General features: G+C 40.4%; 1 protein-coding gene across 1 annotated transcript in view; it reads right to left on the reverse strand.

Moving 5' to 3' along the window:
• Window positions 1–6202: 6202 nt before the first annotated feature.
• Window positions 6203–22138, reverse strand: part of LOC131997053 (uncharacterized) — a 19717-nt gene continuing 3781 nt past the window's right edge. Inside the window, exons 3-20 of the mRNA XM_059367319.1 lie at window positions 21952–22138; window positions 21692–21877; window positions 17797–18177; window positions 17547–17729; window positions 17293–17481; window positions 17037–17225; window positions 16793–16975; window positions 16539–16721; window positions 11601–11786; window positions 11366–11548; window positions 11113–11295; window positions 10867–11049; window positions 7305–7490; window positions 7066–7251; window positions 6822–7001; window positions 6585–6752; window positions 6335–6526; window positions 6203–6267 (exon numbers count right to left, since the gene is read on the reverse strand). The exon at window positions 21952–22138 is cut by the window's right edge and continues 5 nt beyond it. Coding sequence (XP_059223302.1) covers window positions 6203–6267; window positions 6335–6526; window positions 6585–6752; window positions 6822–7001; window positions 7066–7251; window positions 7305–7490; window positions 10867–11049; window positions 11113–11295; window positions 11366–11548; window positions 11601–11786; window positions 16539–16721; window positions 16793–16975; window positions 17037–17225; window positions 17293–17481; window positions 17547–17729; window positions 17797–18177; window positions 21692–21877; window positions 21952–22138 — 3393 coding nt within the window. The remainder of the gene's footprint in view (window positions 6268–6334; window positions 6527–6584; window positions 6753–6821; window positions 7002–7065; window positions 7252–7304; window positions 7491–10866; window positions 11050–11112; window positions 11296–11365; window positions 11549–11600; window positions 11787–16538; window positions 16722–16792; window positions 16976–17036; window positions 17226–17292; window positions 17482–17546; window positions 17730–17796; window positions 18178–21691; window positions 21878–21951) is intronic.

A 22138-nucleotide genomic window follows, 5' to 3' on the forward strand; every position in this document is an offset into this window, starting at 1 on the left:
ATTTCACTGAAATTTGACACATTGACTTATGTTCGGCTTTTCGACATCCGTGTCGTATATAGTTCAGATCGGTATGAGGTATATGAGTATAAGGTATGAAATTTTCACCGAATATTGATGAAAGGTGGTTTACATATATACCCGAGGTGGTGGGTATCCAAAGTTCAGTTAACGCCTTTTTACTTGTTCAATTTGGTACAGATCGGTTCAGATTTGGATATAGCTGTCATATAGACCGATCCGCCATGACAGCTAAACTTAAGAATTATCCAAAATGCGTCATAATCGGTATTAATTTTGGGTCTTTGTCTTGTTCTAAATTTCTGCCGAATCGGATAAAAATTGAGGCTTCTAAGGGCTCAATTGGCTCTGGGGATTGGTTTATATGGAGACTATATCTGTTTATAGACTGATTCTGATCATATTTGGCATGGATGTTGGAAGTTCTAACTCAAGACTTTGTTCCACATTTCAGCCAAATCGGGTGAAAATTGAGGCTTCTGAGGGCTCAATAAGTCAAATCTTTGGATCGGTTATAGACCGATTTGGGCCATACTTGTCATGGATGTTGAAATTCGTAACACAAGTCTATATTCCGCCAAATCGGATGAAAATTGAGGCTTCTGGGGACACAAGAAGTCAAATCCGGGGATCGGTTTATATGGGGGCTATAACCAAATCTTAATCGATATGGCCCATTTGCAATCCCCACTGACCTACATCAATTGGAGGTATCTGTCCAAAATTTCAAGCGGCAAGCGTTACGCCTTCGACCGCTATCGTGATTTCGACAGACGGACGGACGGACATGGCTAGATCAACTCAGAATATGGAGACGATCCAGAATATATATACTATATGGGGTCGCAGATCAATATTTCGAAGTGTTACAAACGGTATGACTAGATTAGTATACCACCATTCTATGATGGTGGTAGATATGATATAAATCTCCCCACAGTGACTAAGTGAAATATTCGTGGCATAAATTGCAATTTTTTCCTACACTTAAAGTGGTCCCTTGTTTCTTTGCGTGCACCAATGAATGACACACTTGTCCATGTGAATACACGCAAGTTATCTCTTTTGCATTTATGTATGTCTTTAGGTAAAAAGAATGTGCATAAAATGAAATAAACGAAAAGGAAAACAAACTTTTAACCACTTTTCAGCATAATGAGGATGTAAAAACATCACATTTTGTCATGTGGCTTCACCCCGCTCTCCAAAAGAAAAAAATTCTTTCACTTTTCCTTGCAGCTCTGTTGCGACCCCGTTCCCATACACCCACACACACACCACAACCAAGCATAAATGAGATACACCGTTGCGTATGATGATTCATGTAGGGAATGACGGCTCCTTGGGATGTGGTAGGAGGTTGTAAAACATGTCACCGGATGTCAACTTAGTGCACATCATGCGCCAACTCAAGCACACATGGGGGAGAGCCAATGGGGGAGGGAGGGTCATAATGTACGCGGGCAAATAAACGACATGAGATGAGATAATCAGCAGCAACATTTCACTTGTTTGTATAGCCGACAACGAAAACATGCTTTATGCGAAAGTGGTGAATTCTTCAGTTTCCTATGCCATGCGTATGTGTATAGGGCAGGGTAGGTTTTCTTTAATTATCTCTTGCTGGCGTTTCTTCATATTCAGAACTTCAGAGTGTTGCAGCAACCATCTTTTGTCGTCGAAGTCATGAATTGTATCTGTTTTGAATTCTTTCCTGAAGCGTTGAAACATTTGTCGTACAACCGGATGACAATAATAATCACAATGGCAGCGTCAACGCTGCTGTTGCTGCTGCTGGTGTTGTTCGCTACTATGCCACTTGAAAAATGTGAAACTTTTTCAAGACAACAAAAAACAATAAAAAATGTAAAAGAATGTCTTCCCTGTTGGCATTTTTTTGTGGTTGAAAAGATGAAAAACCACAATGTTAAAAAATGAAGAAAAAAAGCATAGCTCTTTCTTGAATGCAAAATGGCATCATTTCAGTAACACGTGTTAAAAGTAAAAACCATCATTGTTGTCATTGCTTCATTCATTACAGTTTCGCATTTCCGTTTTACCACAGAAAAGTGTTATCGTTTTTTTATATGCGTTGAAACAATTTCCCTAACATTGTTTGGGCAAAAGTGTGTTAATGTGAAATTGAAAACTAAATGGTGACACGAACTCGACAACATATAAACAATGATTATTGAAACTTAAGAAAAAATTTTCATTTTCGCAACCATCACCGAAGACTAGAGGTATATTTATTGTGTTATTCCGTTTGCAAACAAACAACAACAAATTTTTCCCACGAACATTCCACTAAAGAACAGGGGCAAACTTCTCACATATCAATGAGTGCAGTCCGATTCAATTTTAAGCTCAATGGTGAGGGGCCTCCTTTTTATAGCCGAGTCCGAACGGCGTGCCGCAGTGCGACACCTCTTTGGAGAAAAGTTTTACATGGCATGGTTCCTCACAAATGTTGCCAGCATTAGGAGGGGAAAACCACCGCTTAACATTTTTTCTAATGGTCTCGCCAGGATTCGAACCCATGCGTTCAGCGTCATAGGCGGACATGCTAACCTCTGCGCTACGGTGGCCTCCATTTATTCAGTTTGCGACACATCGAAATATCCATTTCCGACTCTATAAAGACGATCTAGCCATGTCCGTCCGTCTATCTGTGGTGATCAACTCCACTAACTCTTTCTTTGTGCATAGACAGGTTCAGGGCTGTGGAGTCGGAGTCTTGAAGTCATGGAGTAGGAGTCAAACAATTTTCTCGGTTCCAGCTCCGAGCAAAGGAAGAACAAGTAAATGCGTGTAATATTCGACAGGGCCGAATCTGATATACCCTCCACCATGGATCGCAATTTGTCGAGTTCTTTACCCAGTACCACTTTTTAGGCAAACAAAGGATAATGGATATTAATTCCTATGCTATTGGATCTGTATCAAGTTATGAGCCATTTCGTTTCACACTTGATTTGGATGTTGAAGACCATAGTAGAAGTAATTGTGCAAAATTTCACCCAAATCGGATAAGAATTGCGATCTATATGGTAGCTATATCAGCGTATGGACCGATTTAGACCATATTTGGCACGTATGTGTAAGTTGATAGAGATAGCCGTTGCATAAAATTTGAAATCGGTTAAGTAATGCAGGTTCTAGAGGCTCAAGAAGTATAATTGAGAGATCGGTTCATATGGGAGCAATTTCAGGTCATAAACCAATTTCGGCAATACTATGCATTGTCGTGGGAAGTCAAAACAAAACGAGTAACAAGTAAAAAGGAGTTAAGTTCACCCGGGCCGAACTTTTGACACCCACCACCTCGGGTATATATGTAAACCAGCAATCATCAAAATTCGGTGAAAATTTCATACCTTATGTCCCATATCAGTTATATCAAAATATGTTCCGATTTGGACCAAATATTAATAAGTACAGTAGCTTTATCTAAAAATCAACCGGTGTAAACCATATACGACACGGATGTCGAAAAGCCTAACATAAGTTACTGTGCCAAATTTCAGCAAAATGGGATGATAAATGTGGCTTTAATGGGGCATAGACTTTAAATCGAGATATCGGTCTACATGGCAGCTATATCCAAATCTGAACCGATTTGGGCCAAGTTGCACAAATATATCGAAGAGCCTAACACAAAGCACTGTCCCAAATTTCGGCGTAATCGGACATTAAATGCCTCTTTTATGGGCCCAAAACCTTAAATCGAGAGATCGGTCTATATGGCAGCTACATTCAAATCTGGACCGATCTGGGCAAAATTGAAGAAGGACGTCGAAGAGCCTAACTTAACTCACCCTCCCAAATTTCAGCGACATCGGACAATAAATGCCTCTTTTATTGCCCCAAAACCTAAAACCTAGATATCGGTCTATATGGCAGCTATATCTAAATCTGGACCGATCTGTGCGATATTGCAGAAGTATGTCAAGGGGCTTAACATAACTTACTGTCCCCAATTTCAGCGACATCGAACAATAAATGAGCATTTTATGGGCCCAAAACGTTAAATCAAAAAATCGGTTTATATGGCAGCTATATCCAAATCTGAACTGATCTGGGCCAAATTGAAGAAATATGTCGAAGGGCCCAACACAACTCATTGTACCGAATTTCAGCAAAATCTGATAATAAATGTGGCTTTTATGGGCCTGAGATCCTCAATCGAAGGATCGGTCTATATGGTAGCTATATCCATATCTAAACCGATCTGAGCCAAATTGATGAAGGCTGTCGAAGGGCCTAACACAACTCACTGTCCCAAATTTCAGCAAAATCGGATAATAAATGTGGCTTTTATGGGGCTAAGACCCCAAATCGGAGGATCGGTCTATATGGCAGCTATATCCAAATCTGAACCGATCTGTACCAAATTACCGAAGGATGTTGAAGGACCTAACACAACTCACTATCCCAAATTTCAGCAAAATCTGATAATAAATGTGGCTTTTATGGGCCTGAAATCCTAAATCGGAGGATCGGTCTATATGGCAGCTATATCCAAATCTTAACCGATCTTCGGCCAAATTGACAAAGGATGTCGAAAGGCCTAACACGACTCACTGTCCCAAATTTCAGCCAAATCGGATAATAAATGTGGCTTTTATGGGCCTGAGTTCCTAAATCGGACGATCGGTCTATATAGCAGCTATATCCAAAACTTAACCGATCTTGGGCCAAATTGACGAAGGATGTCGAAAGGCCTAATACGATTCACTGTCACAAATTTCAGGACAATCGGATAATAAATGTGGCTTTTATGGGCCCAAGACCCTAAATCTGAGGATCGGTCTATATGGTACCTATATCCAAATTTTAACCGATCTGAGCCAAATTGATGAAGAATAGTTATGGGCCTAACACAACTCACTGTCCCAAATTTCAGCAAAATCGGATAATAAATGTGGCTTTTAGGGGGCTAAGACCCCAAATCTGAGGATCGGTCTATATGGCAGCTATATGCAAATCTGAACTGATCTGGGCCAATTTAAAGAAGAATGTTGAAGGGCCTAACGCAACTCACTGCTCCAAATTACAGCAAAATCGGATAATAAATGTGGCTTTTATATGCCCAAGACCCTAAATCTGAGGATCGGTCTATATGGTACCTATATCCAAATCTTAACCGATCTGAGCCAAATTGATAAAGGATGTCGAGGGGCCTACCCACTTCCAAATTTTGTCAAAATCAGATAATAATTGCGTCTCTTACGGCACCAAGATCTTAAATCGGGGGATCGGTCTATATGTGAGCTATATTTAAATCCGAACCGATCGAGATCAAATTGAAGAAAGATGTCGAGCGGCCCAACACAACTCACTGTCCCGAATTTCGGATGAAAATTGAGGCTTCTAGGGGCTCAAGAAGTCAAATTTGGGCACTGGTTTATATGGGTGGTATATCTGTTTATGGATCGATTCGGATCGTAAATGGCATGGACGTTGGAAATCATAACTCAAATCATTGTTCTTAATTTCAGCCAAATCGAAATAAAAATTGAGGTTTCTAAGGGCTCAAGAAGTCAAATCCGGGGATCGTTTTATATAGGAGGCTATATCTGTTTATAGACAGATTTGGATTGTAGTTGGCATGGACGTTGGAAATAATAACTCAAGTAGTCTAATCTCTTGCATTTTGGGCAAAAAAAAGTTGGTTATCATCTCACGGTAGCTCTCAGCATTCACAGTTACGTTATGATTTGCATCATATTTGAAGAAGTACGGTCCAATGGTGCCACCAGCCCATAAACCGCACCAAACTGTAACTATTTCTGGATGCATTGGTAGCTCTTGCAATGCTTTTGGCTGATCTGCACCCCAAAATGGAAAATTCTGCTTATTTACGTACCCATTAAACGAAACATGAGTTTCGTCGTAAAATGGAAGAAGCGCTCGATGAACTTTCTTAACAGAGAACGCATTTTGATAATAAAGTTCAATAATTTGCAAGCGTAGTTCGTTTCTAAGACGACTCATTGTTAAATTAGAGACCAAACAGAAAATATTTGACATTGCAACAAAACACGAATCGTACATGAGCTGTTTAATAATGTGTTGTCAAAAAGATAATAGCTAAAAAATCACCCTTTACTATTTGTTTGGATGCTAATAAATTTGAGAATGTTTATTTACAATTAAAATCTAACTACTTTCCATCGTTTTAGAAATATTTAACGCCATTATTACGAATATTCGCACAGAACTCCTCACGTACTGGCCAGAAATCTGAAATGAGATAAAATAATCAAAAATACCAAACTCTGATAGGCAAGTAAACCAAGTTAAAACTCACTTTTACAAGTCCAAAAATTGAAGTGCTCCATGTGGCATCCAGAAGTGAACCATCTGTACTCGTCTTCATGCAGAGCGCAAATATTTCGACTATCATCAATTTGCTCTTGTGAACACACAGGTCTCTGCACACATTTATTAGGTCGACCAGTAGTCAGACATTTGCATTGGCTAAGATCTACCATGGAATATCCTGGAAATTCCAATTGAAATATAAAATAAACGACACTGTTTTCTAAAGATTCGCTTACTTGATTGCAAATTATTGTTCACTGAGTTTAGTTGGCAACGGTTATCGAATATGCGGCAAGTGTTATCTGTGGCTCGGCCGCATATTTTGTTCTCGGATAACAAAGAACATTTGCCCTGTTCGTTTAAGCGAAACTGGCAACAGTTTTGCAATGAGGTCTCTTCCCACTCTGCGAATAAAAATTATGAAAAGTTTGTAAGGACTTTGAAAGTGGGGACTTTGTTTTGAATGGACTAACTTTCATCCTGACAACGGAATGCTTTGCGCTGACAATCATTTGCAAATAGTCTGCAAGTGTCACCATTTTGACCACACACCCTATGTTTGCGATCACACTGATCTAGTTCGGGACACGAGCAGGTGGCGGTGACCCCAGCTGGTATACCCAGACATTTCTGGGAAGCAGTTATGCCAAAAACTGCAAAATAAAATAATAATTAACAAATTTAAAATCTTTTTTTTATTCTAATGCATCCACCTACCTTTCCCCTTGCACCATGACATTTCCAAATCACATCTATTATGCAGTCGAGTACATTTACCACGATGAGTGACACAAATACTCGAACTTCCCATAAGGTCACAAGTTTCCAATGCAGGACAAAAACAGGATCCTGTATGATTAACCGGAATATCTGTGCACTGTATGGAATTTTGGGTCTGCCAAGCTATAAAACAAACAGCATGATGAAAAAAGCATTTTAAATCTTCTAATACTCACATTCTCCCCTACACTTGGCCATTACCAAATCACAATTGGTGGCCATTAGCTTGCAACCATTAGGTCCTTTGGCGCATACATTGGTAATATTATTAAGGCCGCATGTAGGCAATTCGGGACATGAACATGGCTTGACTTGACCAACTTCAAAATCTCGGCATTGCGTAGCATGGGTAACATTTAAAGCTAGACAAAGAAAAATCAAGTAAAAAGGCGTTAAGTTCGGCCGGGCCGAACTTTGGATACCCACCACCTTGGGTATATGTGTAAACCACCTTTGGTCCAAATCCGCTGAAAAATGCATACCTTATGCTCCATAACAGAAATCTTCCGATTTGGACCAAATACTAATAAATACAGGTTATTGTTCAATTGTGTATAACAAAATACAAGACTTTTTAGTAGCTATTGAGTTGCCCAAAAAGTAATTGCGGATTCTTTAAAAGAAAGTAAATGCATTTTTAATAAAACTTAGAATGAACTTTAATCAAATATACTTTTTACACTTTTTTTCTAAAGCAAGCTAAAAGTAACAGCTGATAACTGACAGAAGAAAGAATGCAATTACAGAGTCACAAGCTGTGAAAAAATTTGTCAACGCCGACTATATGAAAAATTCGCAATTACTTTTTGGGCAACCCAATATATCTAAAAATAAACCGATCTGAACCATATACGACACGGATATCGAGGAGCATAACAAAGTCACCATGTCAAATTTCAGTGAAATCGGATTATAAAGGCGCCTTTTATGGGGCCAAGACTTTAAATCGAGATATCGGTCTATATGCCAGCTATATCCAAATCTGGACCGATCTGAGCTAAATTGAAGAAGGATGCCGAAGGGACTGACACAACTCACTGTTCCAAATTTAGGCGACATTGGACAATAAATGCGCCCTTTATGGCCCAAAAACCTTAAATCCAGATATCGGTCTATATGGCAGCTATATCCAAATCTGGACCGATCTGGGCCAAATTGATAAAGAATGTCGAAGGACTTAACATAACTCACTGTCCCAAATTTCGGCGGCATCGGACAATAAATGTGGCTTTTATGGGGCCAAGACTTTAAATAGAGATATCGGTCTATATTGCAGCTATATCCAAATCTGGACCGATCTGAGCAAAATTGAAGAAGGATGTCGAAGGGCCTGACACAACTCACTGTACCAAATTTCGGCGATATTGGACAATAAATGCGCCCTTTATGGCCACAAAACCTTAAATCGAGAGATCGGTGTATATGGCAGCTATATCCACATCTGGACCGATTTTTGCCATATCGCAGAAGTATATCGAGGGGCTTAGCATTACTCACTGTCCAAAATTTCGGCGAAATTGCACAATAAATGCGCCTTTTATGGGCGCAAGACCTTAAATCGAGAGATCGGTGTATATGGCAGCTATATTCAAATCTGAACGGATCTGTGCCATATAAAAAAGAATGTCGAAGGGTCTAATGCAACTCACTGTCCCGAATTACAGCAAAATCGGGTAATAAATGTGGCTTTTACGGGCCTAAGACCCTAAATCGGGGGATCGGTCTATATGGCAGCTATATCCAAATCTGGATCGATCTGAGTCAAATTGATTAACAATGTCGAAGGTCATAACATAACTCAGTGTCCCAAATTTCGGTGACATCGGACAATGAATGCGCCTTTTATGGGTATAAGACCTTTAACAGAGAGATCGGTCTATATGGCAGCTATATCCAAATCTGAACGGATCTGGGCCAAATTGAAGAAGGATGTCGAAGGGCCTAACACAACTCACTGTCCAAAATTACGGCAAAATCAGATAATAAATGTGGTTTTTAGGGGCCTGAGGTCCTTAATCGGCGGAGCGGTCTATATAGCAGCTATAGTCAAATCTAGACCGATCCGGACCATATTGAAGAGGGATTTTGAAGGGCTTAACCTTGCTCACTGTCCCAAATTTCGGCGACATTGGACAATAAATGCGCCTTTAATGGGCCTAAAACCATAAATCGAGAGATCGGTCTATATGGCAGCTATATCCAAATCTGAACCGATCTAAGCCAAATTAAAGAAATATATCGAAGGGCCCAACACAACTCATTGTCCCAAATTTCAGCAAAATCGTGTAATAAATGTGGCTTTTATGGTCCTAAGACCCTAAATCTGAGGATCGGTCTATATGGCAGCTATATTCAAATCTAGACCGATCCGGACCATATTGAAGAAGGATGTTGAAGGGCTTAACCTTGCTCACTGTCCCAAATTTCGGCGACATTGGACAATAAATGCGCCTTTTATGGGTCCAAAACCATAAATCGAGAGATCGGTCTATATGGCAGCTATATCCATATCTGGACCGATTTTTGCCATATTGCAGAAGTATATCGAGGGGCTTAGCATTACTCACTGTCCAAAATTTCGGCGAAATCGCACAATAAATGCGCCTTTTATGGGCGCAAGACCTTAAATCGAGAGATCGGTGTATATGGCAGCTATATTCAAATCTGAACGGATCTGTGCCATATTGAAAAAGAATGTCGAAGGGTCTAATGCAACTCACTGTACCGAATTACAGCAAAATCGGATAATAAATGTGGCTTTTACGGGCCTAAGACCCTAAATCGGGGGATCGGTCTATATGGCAGCTATATCCAAATCCGGACCGATCTGAGCCAAATTGACGAAGGATGTCGAAGGGCCTAACGTTACTTACTGTCCCAAATTTCAGCAAAATTGGATAATAAATGTTGCTTTTATGGGCCTAATACCCTAAATCGGCGGATCGGTCTATATGGCAGCTATATCCAAATCTGGACCGAACTCGGCCAAATTGAAGGAGGATGTCGAAGGGCCTAATACAACTCACTTTCCCAAATTTTATCCAAATCGGACAAGATCCTAAATCGGAGGATCGGTCTATATGGCAGCTATATCCAAATGTGGGCCGATCTGGATCAAATTGACTAAGGATGTCGAAGGGCCTAACACTACTCATTGTCCCAAATTTCAGGAAAATCGGATAATAAAATCGCCTTCCATGGACCCAAAACCTTAAATCGAGAGTTCGGTCTATATAGCAGCTATATCCAAATTTGAACCGATCAGGGTCAAATTGAAGAAAAGTATCGAAGAGCCTAACGCAACTCACTGTCCCAAATTTCAGCAAAATCGGATAATAAATGTGGCTTTTATGGGGCTAAGACCCTAAATCTGAGGATCGGTCTATATGGGGGCTATATCAAGATATAGTCCGATATAGCCCATCTTCGAACTTAACCTGTTTGTGGACAAAACGAGAATCTGTGCAAAGTTTCAGCTCAATATCTCTATTTTCAAAGACTGTAACGTGCTTTCAACAGACTGATGGAGAAACGCCCGGACAGACGGACGGACGGACATGGCTAGATGGTCTTAGATTTTTACGCTGATCAAGAATATATACCCTATATATATCGGGTCCGAAATGGATATTTCTCTGTGTTGCAAACGGAATGACTAAATGGATATACCCCTTGTCCTTCGGTGGTGGGTATAAAAATAGAAATTCTGCTCAAAACCGGGAAAGTTATAAATCATACCCGTTCCTCGACATTTCATTGCCTCCAGCTCGCAATGGTTCCCCAAAAGTTGACAACCTCTTTCAGTTTCTATACAAACTTGTGATTGATTACGGGCACAGCTTAACCATGATGGGCAGGCGCAGGCCCCAGTTTCTCCAGAAGACAATGACCGGCACTGTATATCGGGTAGTATTGTAACATCTAAGAAAATAGCATTAGCATTTTAGACTCCTTATTTTGGCAATAAAAAATATTTTTACCCACCTTTCCATATGCATCTCAACTTCTCCAATTCACATTCATTCTTAAGAAGCTTACAACCATCGAAATTTCGAACACAAATATTTTTACGGCTGGTGGAACAAGTCTCTAGACTAGGGCAAGAACAATTTTTAAGCTGGCCATATTCTAGATCTCGGCAGTGTAAATGTGAAATGGTTTCAAGAGCTGTGTATAAAAGGTTTAAAAGATGTTTTTTACTACTATCCACATATATTTCAAATATTTATTGACTTACTTGTGCCCCTGCATTTCTCCTCCTCCACCTCACATTGATTTCTTAGCAATTTACAGCTATTAGCAATTTTCACACAAACACTGGTAGTTGTTGCATTACAGTTTAAATAATTGGGACACGAGCAAGGTCTGGTATCATTAACAGCAAAATTTTTACACTGCAGAAGTGAGACTTCTTTGAGATCTGAAAACACACTTTTTGAAATGTTACTTGATGTTGTGAATTTCGGTCTTACCGGTTCCTCCACATTTTGCCACTTCCAGATCGCAACGATTTCCGAATAAAGTACATCCTCGGGGGCCACTGGCGCAAATATTTGCCGTAGAATTACCACAAGTCTGCAGACCCATGCAATAGCAAGGTTTTGTCTCTTGTCCCACTTCTAAGCCTCGGCAACGCAGAATCTCGGTTGCATTGAAAGCTGTGAAATAAAATGTTGAAAAAAATCAATGGGTTTGAAACATTAGGTCGGTCTGGAAGGAAACATAGGCTCTATAACTTTTTCATATCGAGAGGGGGGCGGACCCTCCCCCTTACCCCAAAAGTACTACCCAAAAATAGAAGTGGACCGATCGGGACAATATGGGATTCAAATGAAAGGTATTTAATAGTAGAGTACAAATTTCATAATGAAAGTAGGCTCCAAGTACTTGGGGGGGACGCCCCAGCCCAAATCCTCTTAAAATAGATTTATTTGACGATCATAACAATATGGGACTCAAATGAAAAATATTCGGGAGTAGATTACGAATATGGTCAGTAAATAGGAATAGGCTTCATAATTTATTGATAACGAAAGGGGGCGGACCCTCCACGGTTACCCCAAAAACAACACCCAAAATCAAAAGTGGACCGATAAGGACAATATGGGTATCAAATGAAAAGTGTGCGAATCTGGCATACAAATTCATGTCGAAAAATAGGGGGTCACCCCACCCCCACAAAACGCCCAAAATGGGCACATTAGCTAATCACGGATATACAGGATTCGGTTTGTTTGTTCCGTATAGACTGAAAAACGGCAGAATTGATTTTCTCGAATTTTTCGCATATTGTGTAGGTTGGTCTCGAAGGAAACATAGGCTATATAATTTTTCGGTATCGGAGGAGGGACGAACCCACCCCCTTATGCCAAAAACACAATCCAAAATCAAAAGTGGACCGCTTGGGACAATATAGGTATCAAATGAAAAGTATGCGTGAGTAGATAACGAATCTGGCATACAAATTCAAGTAGAAGTATAGGGGGTTACCCCACCCACACAAAAACGCCCAAAATCGGCACATTAGACAATCACGGATATATGGGAATCGGTTTGTTGGTTCCGTATAGACTGAAAAAGGGCATAACCGATATTCTCGAAATTTTCTTATTTTGTGTAGGATCGTCTGGCAGAAAACATAGTCCATAATATTTTTCGGTATCGGAAGGTGGACTGACCCTCCCCCTTATGCTAAAAACACAACCCAAAATCAAAAGTGGACCGATCGGGACAATATAGATATCAAATGAAAGGTATTGGAAAGTAGAATACGAATATGAAATTAAAATTTGGGCCTAAGTACCCATCGGGCCACCCCAACCCCAAAATTCCCCCAAACAGACATGTTGGACGTAAATTTCAATCTGGGGCTCCAATGAAAGGTATTCGGGAGTAGATTTCTAATCTGGCATACAAAATCGGATCAAAGTATAGGGGGTCACGCCACGCCTCAAAAACGCCATTAGACCCATTTTGACTATATGCCACTTGGCTGAACCGATTTTCTCAAAACTATCATAGATTGTGTACGTTTGTCTGGCAGGCTACATAGGCTTTATAATTTTTATACCCACCACCGAAGGATGGGGGTATATTCATTTTGTCATTCCGTTTGCAACACATCGAAATATCCATTTCCGACCCTATAAAGTATATATATTCTTGATCAGCGTAAAAATCTAAGACGATCTAGACATGTCTGTCCGTCTGTCCGTCTGTCTGTTGAAATCACGCTACAGCCTTTAAAAATAGAGATATTGAGCTGAAACTTTGCACAGATTCTTTTTTTGTCCATAAGCAGGTTAAGTTCGAAGATGGGCTATATCGGACAATATCTTGATATAGCCCCCATATAGACCGATCGGCCGATTTAGGGTCTTAGGCCCATAAAAGCCACATTTATTTATATTTGCTGAAATTTGGGACAGTGAGTTGCGTTAGGCCATTCGACATCCCTTGTCAATTTGGCTCAGATCGGTCCAGATTTGGATATAGCTGCCATATAGACCGATCATCCGATTTAGGGTCTAAGGACCATAAAAGCCACATTTATTATCCGATTTCTCTGAAATTTGGGACAGTGAGTTGTGTTAGGCCCTTCAACATTCTCCGTGAATTTGGCTCAGATCGGTCCAGATTTGGATATAGCTGCCATATAGACCGATCATCCGATTTAGGGTCTAAGTCCTATAAAAGCCACATTTGTTATCCGATTTCGCTGAAATTTGGGACAGTGAGTTGCATTAGGCCCTTCGATATCCTCCGTCAATTTGGCTCAGATCGGTCCAGATTTGGATATAGCTGCCATATAGACCGATATGCCAATTTAGGGTCTTAGGCCCATAAAAGCCACATTTATTAACCGATTTGGCTGAAATTTGGGACAGTGAGTTGTGTTAGGCCCTACAACATCCTCCGTGAATTTGGCTCAGATCGGTCCAGATTTGGATATAGCTGCCATATAGACCGATCATCCGATTTAGGGTCTAAGGACCATAAAAGCCACATTTATTATCCGATTTCGCTGAAATTTGGGACAGTGAGTTGCGTTAGGCCCTTCGATATCCTCCGTTAATTTGGCTCAGATCGGTCCAGATTTGGATATAGCTGCCATATAGACCGATATGCCAATTTAGGGTCTTAGGCCCATAAAAGCCACATTTATTAACCGAGTTTGCTGAAATTTGGGACAGTGAATTGTGTTAGGCCCTTCGACATCCTCCGTAAATTTGGCTCAGATCGGTTCAGATTTGGATATACCTGCCATATAGACCGATCATCCGATTTAAAGTCTAAGTCCCATAAAAGCCACATTTATTATCCGATCTTGCTCAAATTTGGGACAGTGAGTTGTGTTATGCCTTTCGACATCTTTCTTCAATTTGGCCCAGATCGGTTCAGATTTGGATATAGCTGCCATATAGACCGATTTCTTGATTTATGGTTTTGGGTCCATAAAATGCCTATATATTATCCAATGTCGCCAAAATTTGGAACAGTGAGTTAAGTTAAACCCCTTGACATACTTCTGCAATATCGCACAGATCGGTTTAGATTTGGATATAGCTGCCATATTGACCGATATCTACATTTTAGGTTTTGGGGCCATAAAAGACGCATTTATTGTCCGATGTCGCTGAAATTTGAGACAGTGAGTTTGGTTAGGCTCTTTGAAGTCCTTCTTCAATTTTACCCAGATCGGTCGAGATTTGAAAAAGCTGCCATATAGACCGATATCGCAATTTAAGGTCTTGGCCTCATAAAAGGCGCATTTATAATCCGATTTCACTGAAATTTGACACAGTGACTTATGTTAGGCTTTTCGACATCCGTGTCGTATATGGTTCAGATCGGTTTATTTTTAGATATAGCTAGTGTACTTTTAGTATTTGGTCCAAATCGGAACATATTTTGATATAACTGATATGGGACATAAGGTATGAAATTTCCGCCGAATTTTGATGAAAGGTGGTTTACATATATTCCCGAGGTGGTGGGTATCCAAAGTTCGGCCCGGCCGAACTTAACGCCTTTTTACTTGTTAGATATCTATTTTCTATTTTTAGATTTTCTATTTTCATGTTTGTGACGACTTACAACATCTTGTGACGACTTACAAATTTCAAAAAATCTCGTATCTGTATTTGGATAGCCTCCATCGATCCTTTCATGGAGGGTATATTTCTCCAAAGAAAAAAATAATAAAACAAGTAAAAGCGTGCTAAGTTCGGCCGGGCCGAATCTTATATACCCTCCACCATGGATCGCATTTGTCGAGTTCTTTTCGCGGAATCTCTTCTTAGGCAAAAAAAGGATATAAGAAAAGATTTGCTCTGCTATTAGAGCGATATCAAGATATGGTCCGGTTTGGACCACAATTAAATTATATGTTGGAGACCTGTGTAAAATGTCAGCCAATTCGAATAAGAATTGCGCCCTTTGTGGGCTCAAGAAGAAAAATAGAGAGATTCGATTTATATGGGAGCTATATCGGGATATAGACCGATTCAGAACATAATAAACACGTATTTTAATGGCCATGAGAGAATCCGTCGTACAAAATTTCTGACAAATCGGATAAGAATTGCACACTCTAGAGGCTCAAGAAGTCAAGACCCAAGATCGGTTTATATGACAGCTATATCAGGCTATGGACCGATATGAACCATACTTGGCACAGTTGTTGGATATCATAACAAAAGACGTCGTGCAAAATGTCATTCCAATCGGATAAGAATTGCGCACTCTAGAGGCTCAAGAAGTCAAGACCCAAGATCTGTTTATATGGCGGCTATATCAGTTTATGGACCGATTTGAACCATACTTGGCACAGTTGTTGGATATAATAACGAAATACGTCGTGCCAAATTTCATTCCAATCGGATAAGAATTGCGCATTCTAGAGGCTCAAGAAGTCAAGACCCAAGATCGGTTTATATGCCAGCTATATCAGGTTATGGACCGATTTGAACCATACTTGGCACAGTTGTTGGATGTCATAACAAAACACGTCGTGCAAAATTTCATTCCAATCGGATAAAAATTGCGCACTCTAGAGGCTCAAGAAGTCAAGACCCAAGATCGGTTTATATGGCAGCTATATCAAAACATGGACCGATATGGCCCATTTACAATACCAACCGACCTACACTAATAAGAAGTATTTGTGCAAAATTTCAAGCGGCTAGCTTTACTCCTTCGGAAGTTAGCGTGCTTTCGACAGACAGACGGACGGACGGACGGACAGACGGACGGACATGGCTAGATCGACATAAAATTTCACGACGATCAAGAATATATATACTTTATGGGGTCTCAGACGAATATTTCGAGTAGTTACAATCAGAATGACGAAATTAGTATACCCCCCATCTTATGGTGGAGGGTATAATAAAAATTTGTATACAAACCTTCACCATGGCATTTCATTCGTTCCAATTCACATTGATTTCGCAACAGTCTACAGCCTCCTTGCGTTTCTATACACGCTAGTGAAGCCGATGAAGAGCATGATAACCAAGAAGGACAAGCACAGGAACCTGTTTGTCCCAAGGTCAAAGATTTACACTGTATCTCAGGTAATAAAGTAACAACTAAAATGAAAAAACAAATAACAACAAATCATTTAAAAGGTCCGACTTTAAATATCTCACACTTCTCCTACCTTCTCCACTGCACTTCATTTCCTCCAATTCGCATTCATTTCTCAAGATAGCACAACCATCACCAGATCTTACACAAATACTTCTTTGGGTGCGGGAACAGCTCAATAAATTTGGGCAAGAGCAATTTCTCAATTGGCCAAATTCAAAGCCACGGCATTGGAGTAGGGTAACATTTTCCCTGACTAAAGACAATAACAAAATGAATAATGCAGACCGAATAACCGAATCTCATGTTAATGTTACCATTTCCCTGACATGTCTCCTGATCCATTTCACATTGATTCCTTAACAGTTTGCAGCCATTACTCATTCTGGCACATATTCTGGGTGCCCCAGCGGTCAGCGAGCAATTAAACAATGTGGGACAATTACAAGGTTGCGTAGTGCCAATGGTGAAATTTCTACATTGAAATTCAGGCACGGATGTCAAATCTTTGGAGAAAAAGAAAAATTTAATTGCAAGATTTGGAAGAAATTTGGAATTTTGGTAGAAACATACCTTCACCATTGCATTTGGCCAATTCCAAATCGCAGGCATTAGCCAGCAACCTACAAGAGCCACTGGGACCTCTTACACATGCACTTAGGCTACTGTTGCGATTGCAGGTTCTAAAGGCTGGGCAAAAACAGGGACGGCTTTGACCCACACTAAAGTTGGGACAATGCAATATATCAGCCATGTCAAAAGCTTTAGAGGAAGAAGAAATTTATTAACTTTAAGGCATTATATCTTCAAACTTTTTTTTCGCAAACCTTCTCCTTGGCACTTCATTTGCTCCATTTCACATTGATTTCTAAGCAAACGACACACCTCACCATTGGCCGTACACACTTGCGAGGTTCTAGTCGAACAGCTGAGCCAATTGGGGCAAGCGCAATCTCCGCTTTCACCTGCTCGCAGCAAACGACATTGGGCTTGAGGCAAAAGGGTCACAACTAAAATGAAAATAAAAGATTTTGTAAAGACCGATTTTATTCTATTCCATTAACAAAAAAAACTTACTTTCACCCTGACATCTTAGTTCCTCCAACTCGCAGTCATTTCGCAAAATCTTACATCCATCACTGGTACGGATGCATATGTTCGAGCTAGAACTATTGCTTCGCTCACAAGTCTGCAGTGCTGGACAGGAACAATTTCTTATTTGGTCATATTCAAAACCTCTACACATTAATGGAGAGACAACTTCTACGGCCGCTTGCTGACATCTTTCCTGTTCCAGCTCACATTGATTCCTTAGTAGCTTACATCCATTTGACATTTTTGCACATATGCTGGGAGCGGTAGTGTTGTGGGAACAATTGAAAAGATTTGGACAAGAACAATTTCTGGAGTCTCCAGTAGTGAAATTCTGGCACTGAACTGGGGAGACTACCGTGAGATCTGTTGAAAAATCGGGAAATAATGAGTAATATGTGAAAATGAGCCTAATTCAACCCGGCCATATCCTCTGGTACGCACCATAATAGGACCGCCCTCCCTCTGATTTGGGCGCCCCGAAAGTTGGATACCCACCACCTCAGATGTATAAATAAACCGCATGACGATGAAAGTTTACCCATTTATAAAATAAACTTTTTCTCAAATTTCATTGCAATTGGCTAATGCATAGACCTCAAGTTTCAGAAAAATGTCGAAGAGCCTAACACAACTCACTGTCCCAAATTTAGGCGAAATCGGACTATAAATGTGCCTTTTATGGCCCCAAAACCTTAAATCGAGAGATCGGTCTATATGGCAGCTATATCAAAATCTGGACCGATCTGAGCCAACTTGAAGAAGGATTTCAAAGGGCCCAACACAACTCACTGTCCCAAATTTCGGCGACATCGGAAAATAAATACGCCTTTTATGGGCCCAAAACCTTAAATCGAGAGATCGGTCTATATGGCAGCTATATTCAAATCTAGACCGATCCGGACCATATTGAAGAACGATGTTGAGGGTCTTAACCTTACCCACTGTCCCAAATTTCGGCGACTTTGGACAATAAATGCGCCTTTTATGGACCCAAAACCATAAATCGAGAGATCGGTCTATATGGCAGCTATATCCAAATCTCGACCGATCTGAGCCAAATTGACGAAGGATGTCGAAGGGCCAAACAAAACTCACTGTCCCAAATTTCAGCAAAATCCTATAATAAATGTGGCTTTTATGGGCCTAAGACCCTAAATCGGTGGATCGGTCTAAATGGCAGCTATATCGAAATCTAAACCGATCTGGGCCAAACTTATAAAGAATGTCGAAGGGCCTAACACAACTCACTTTCCCAAACTTCATCAAAATCGGATAATATATGTGGCTTTTATGGGCCTAAGACCCTAAATTGGCTGATCGGTCTATATGACAGCTATATCCAAATCTGGACCGATCTGAAATTAACGAAGGATGTCGAAGGGCCCACCACAACTCACTGTCTTAAATTTCAACATAATCGGATAATAAATGTGGTTTTTATGGGCCTGAGACCCTAAATCGGCCGATCGGTCTATATGGGGTCTATATCAAGATATCCGATTAAGCCCATCTTCGAACTTAACCTACTTATGGATAAAAAAAGAATTTGTAGAAAATTTCAGCTCAATATCTTTTTTTTTCAAAAGACAGTGGCGTGATTTCAACAGACAGACGGACGGACATGTCCAAATCGTCTTAGATTTTTACCCTGATCAAGAATATATATTCTTTATAGGGTCGGAAATGGATATTTGTTGCAAACGGAATGACAAAATGAATATACCCCTATCTTTCACTGGTGGGTATAAATATCAAATACAACCCATCTTTGAACTTCAGCTTGGTAGGTCTTCTTACAAAGTACCTGAACTATGCATGCCAAGAACAAGTGGACGAACCAACCGTGGTTGAGATCGTAGCTAAAAGTTATCAGGCACGAAAACAGGAGGCTCTTTGACAAGACGAAGAGGGAACACAGCTGAGGGCTGGGAGGTATTTCGTGGTGGTCTGGTTCAAAAAGGAGTCAAATATGGGGAGCGTTCGAAGTGCTCTTCATCCCTAAGATGGAAAAAAAAACACAGCAAGACGAACGATTTTAGGCGCATCAGCCTGTTAATGGAAAGACTGATAGACCCGTAAGTATAGGAGGATGCATATCTAATGGGTAGAGAACGGTTGGAGCTGAGGTGTTAACAAGACCATGTGCAAGGTACTTTTCGAACAGCAGATTTTCTTACCATGTTTATACCTCCATCAGAGGATGGGGGGTATACTAGACGCTTGAAATTTTGCACAAATACTTCTTATCAGTGTAGGTCGTTTGGGATTGTAAATGGGTCATATCGGTCCATGTTTTGATATAGCTGCCATATAAACCGATCTTGGGTCTTGACTTCTTGAGCCTCTAGAGTGCGCAATTCTTATCCGATTCGAATGAAATCTCGCACAACGTGTTTTGTTATGATATCCAACAACTGAGCCAAATATGGTATAAATCGGTCCATAACTTGATATAGCTGCCATATACACCGATCTTGGGTCTTGACTTCTTGAGCCTCTAGAGTGCGCAATTCTAATCCGATTGGAATGAAAGTTTGCACGAAGTGTTTTGTTATGATTTCCCACAACTGTGCCAAGTATGGTTTAAATCGGTCAATAACCTGATATAGCTGCCATATAAACCGATCTTGGGTTTTGACTTCTTGAGCCTCTAGATTGGATCCGATTGGAATGACATTTTACACAAAGTGTTTTGTTATGATTTCAAACAACTTTGCCAAGTATGGTTCAAATCGGTTCATAACTTGATATAGCTGCCATATACACCTATCTTAGGTCTTGACTTCTTGAGCCTCTAGAGGGCGCAATTCTAATCCGATTGGAATGAAATTTTGCAAGAAGTGGTTTGCTATGAACTCCAATTACTGTGCCAAATTAGGTTGAAATCGGTTCATAACTTGATATAGCTCCCATATAAACCGATCTTGGGTCTTGACTTCTTGAGCCTCTAGAGGACGCAATTCTTATCCGATTGGAATGAAATTTTGCACGACATGTTTCGTTATGATTTCCAACAACTGTGCCAAATTAGGTTCAAATCGGTCAATAACCTGATATAGCTGCCATATAAACCGATCTTGGGTCTTGACTTCTTGAACCTCTAGAGGTCGCAATTATTATCCGATTTGCCTGAAATTATGTACTACGGATCCTCTCATGACCATCAACATACGTGTTTATTATGGTCTGTATCGGTCCATAGCCTCATACAGCTCCCATATAAATCGATCTCTCTATTTTACTTCTTGAGTCCCCAAAGGGCGCAATTCTTATTCGAATTTGCTGACATTTTATACAGGTCTCCAACATGCAATTTAATTGTGGTCCAAACCGGACCATATCTTTATATCGCACTAATAGCAGAGCAAATCTTTTCTTATATCCTTTTTGCCTCAGAAGAGATGCCGGGAAAAGAACTCGACAAATGCGATCCATGGTGGAGGGTGTATAAGATTCGGTTCGGCCGAACTTAGCATGCTTTTACTTGTTTAAACTACTCGATAAACGTAACATGTTGTCGAGATCGGAACATATTTACATACAGCTGCCCTACAGTCCCAATTGGGGTTTATCACCCCAAGAGGCATATTACCCGATTTAGCACTATGCCCTTCATTATCCATACCGAATATGGCCTAAATAGGATTTAGGCCCCTTAAACCGAATATGGCAAAGAACAACCCATATTTTGATAAAACTATGGATACAGTAGATAGTTGTAATTAAGTAATATATGTATATATTACCACTATGGAGGCTGTCCTTAGTCTGGCCAGGCTGAACTCATACGTTTTTACTTGTTTTCTACGATAGCTTTCAACTTTCTCCCCACCAAACCTCTGTATTCCCTTCTCCCCAAAATAATTACTCAACTTACCATATCCTTCGCACTTTCTCTGCTCCACATCACATTCATTGCTCATCAACAGACATGAGCTTTGTGAATTTCGTACACAGACATTGGTGTTATTTCGTTGACAGTTCAATAGTCCACTACAGTGACAATCTGCGTTGCGATTTACAGTGAAATTGAGACAATGCAAAATATTCACATCCTTCAGACCTATAGGCGAAAAAGGTGGATTCTTTAAAAGTTCGCAATAAAATTTAATCACCCAGCAATGCCGACCGACTTACGTTCATCGTCACATCTGCTGCTCTCCAGTTCGCATTCATTGGCATAGAGGCGACACACGCTGCGGTCCACTTGTACGCATCGCTGAGTGCGATTTTCCGCAGAGCACTGTAGCAAATTAGGGCAATGGCAGGGATTAGTTTGATTTAGAGCGAATCCTCGGCATTGTCTGGTGTCGACACTGAGCCA

The sequence above is a fragment of the Stomoxys calcitrans genome, chromosome 4 (genome assembly GCF_963082655.1).
Source record: "Stomoxys calcitrans chromosome 4, idStoCalc2.1, whole genome shotgun sequence".
Lineage (NCBI taxonomy): Eukaryota > Metazoa > Arthropoda > Insecta > Diptera > Muscidae > Stomoxys > Stomoxys calcitrans.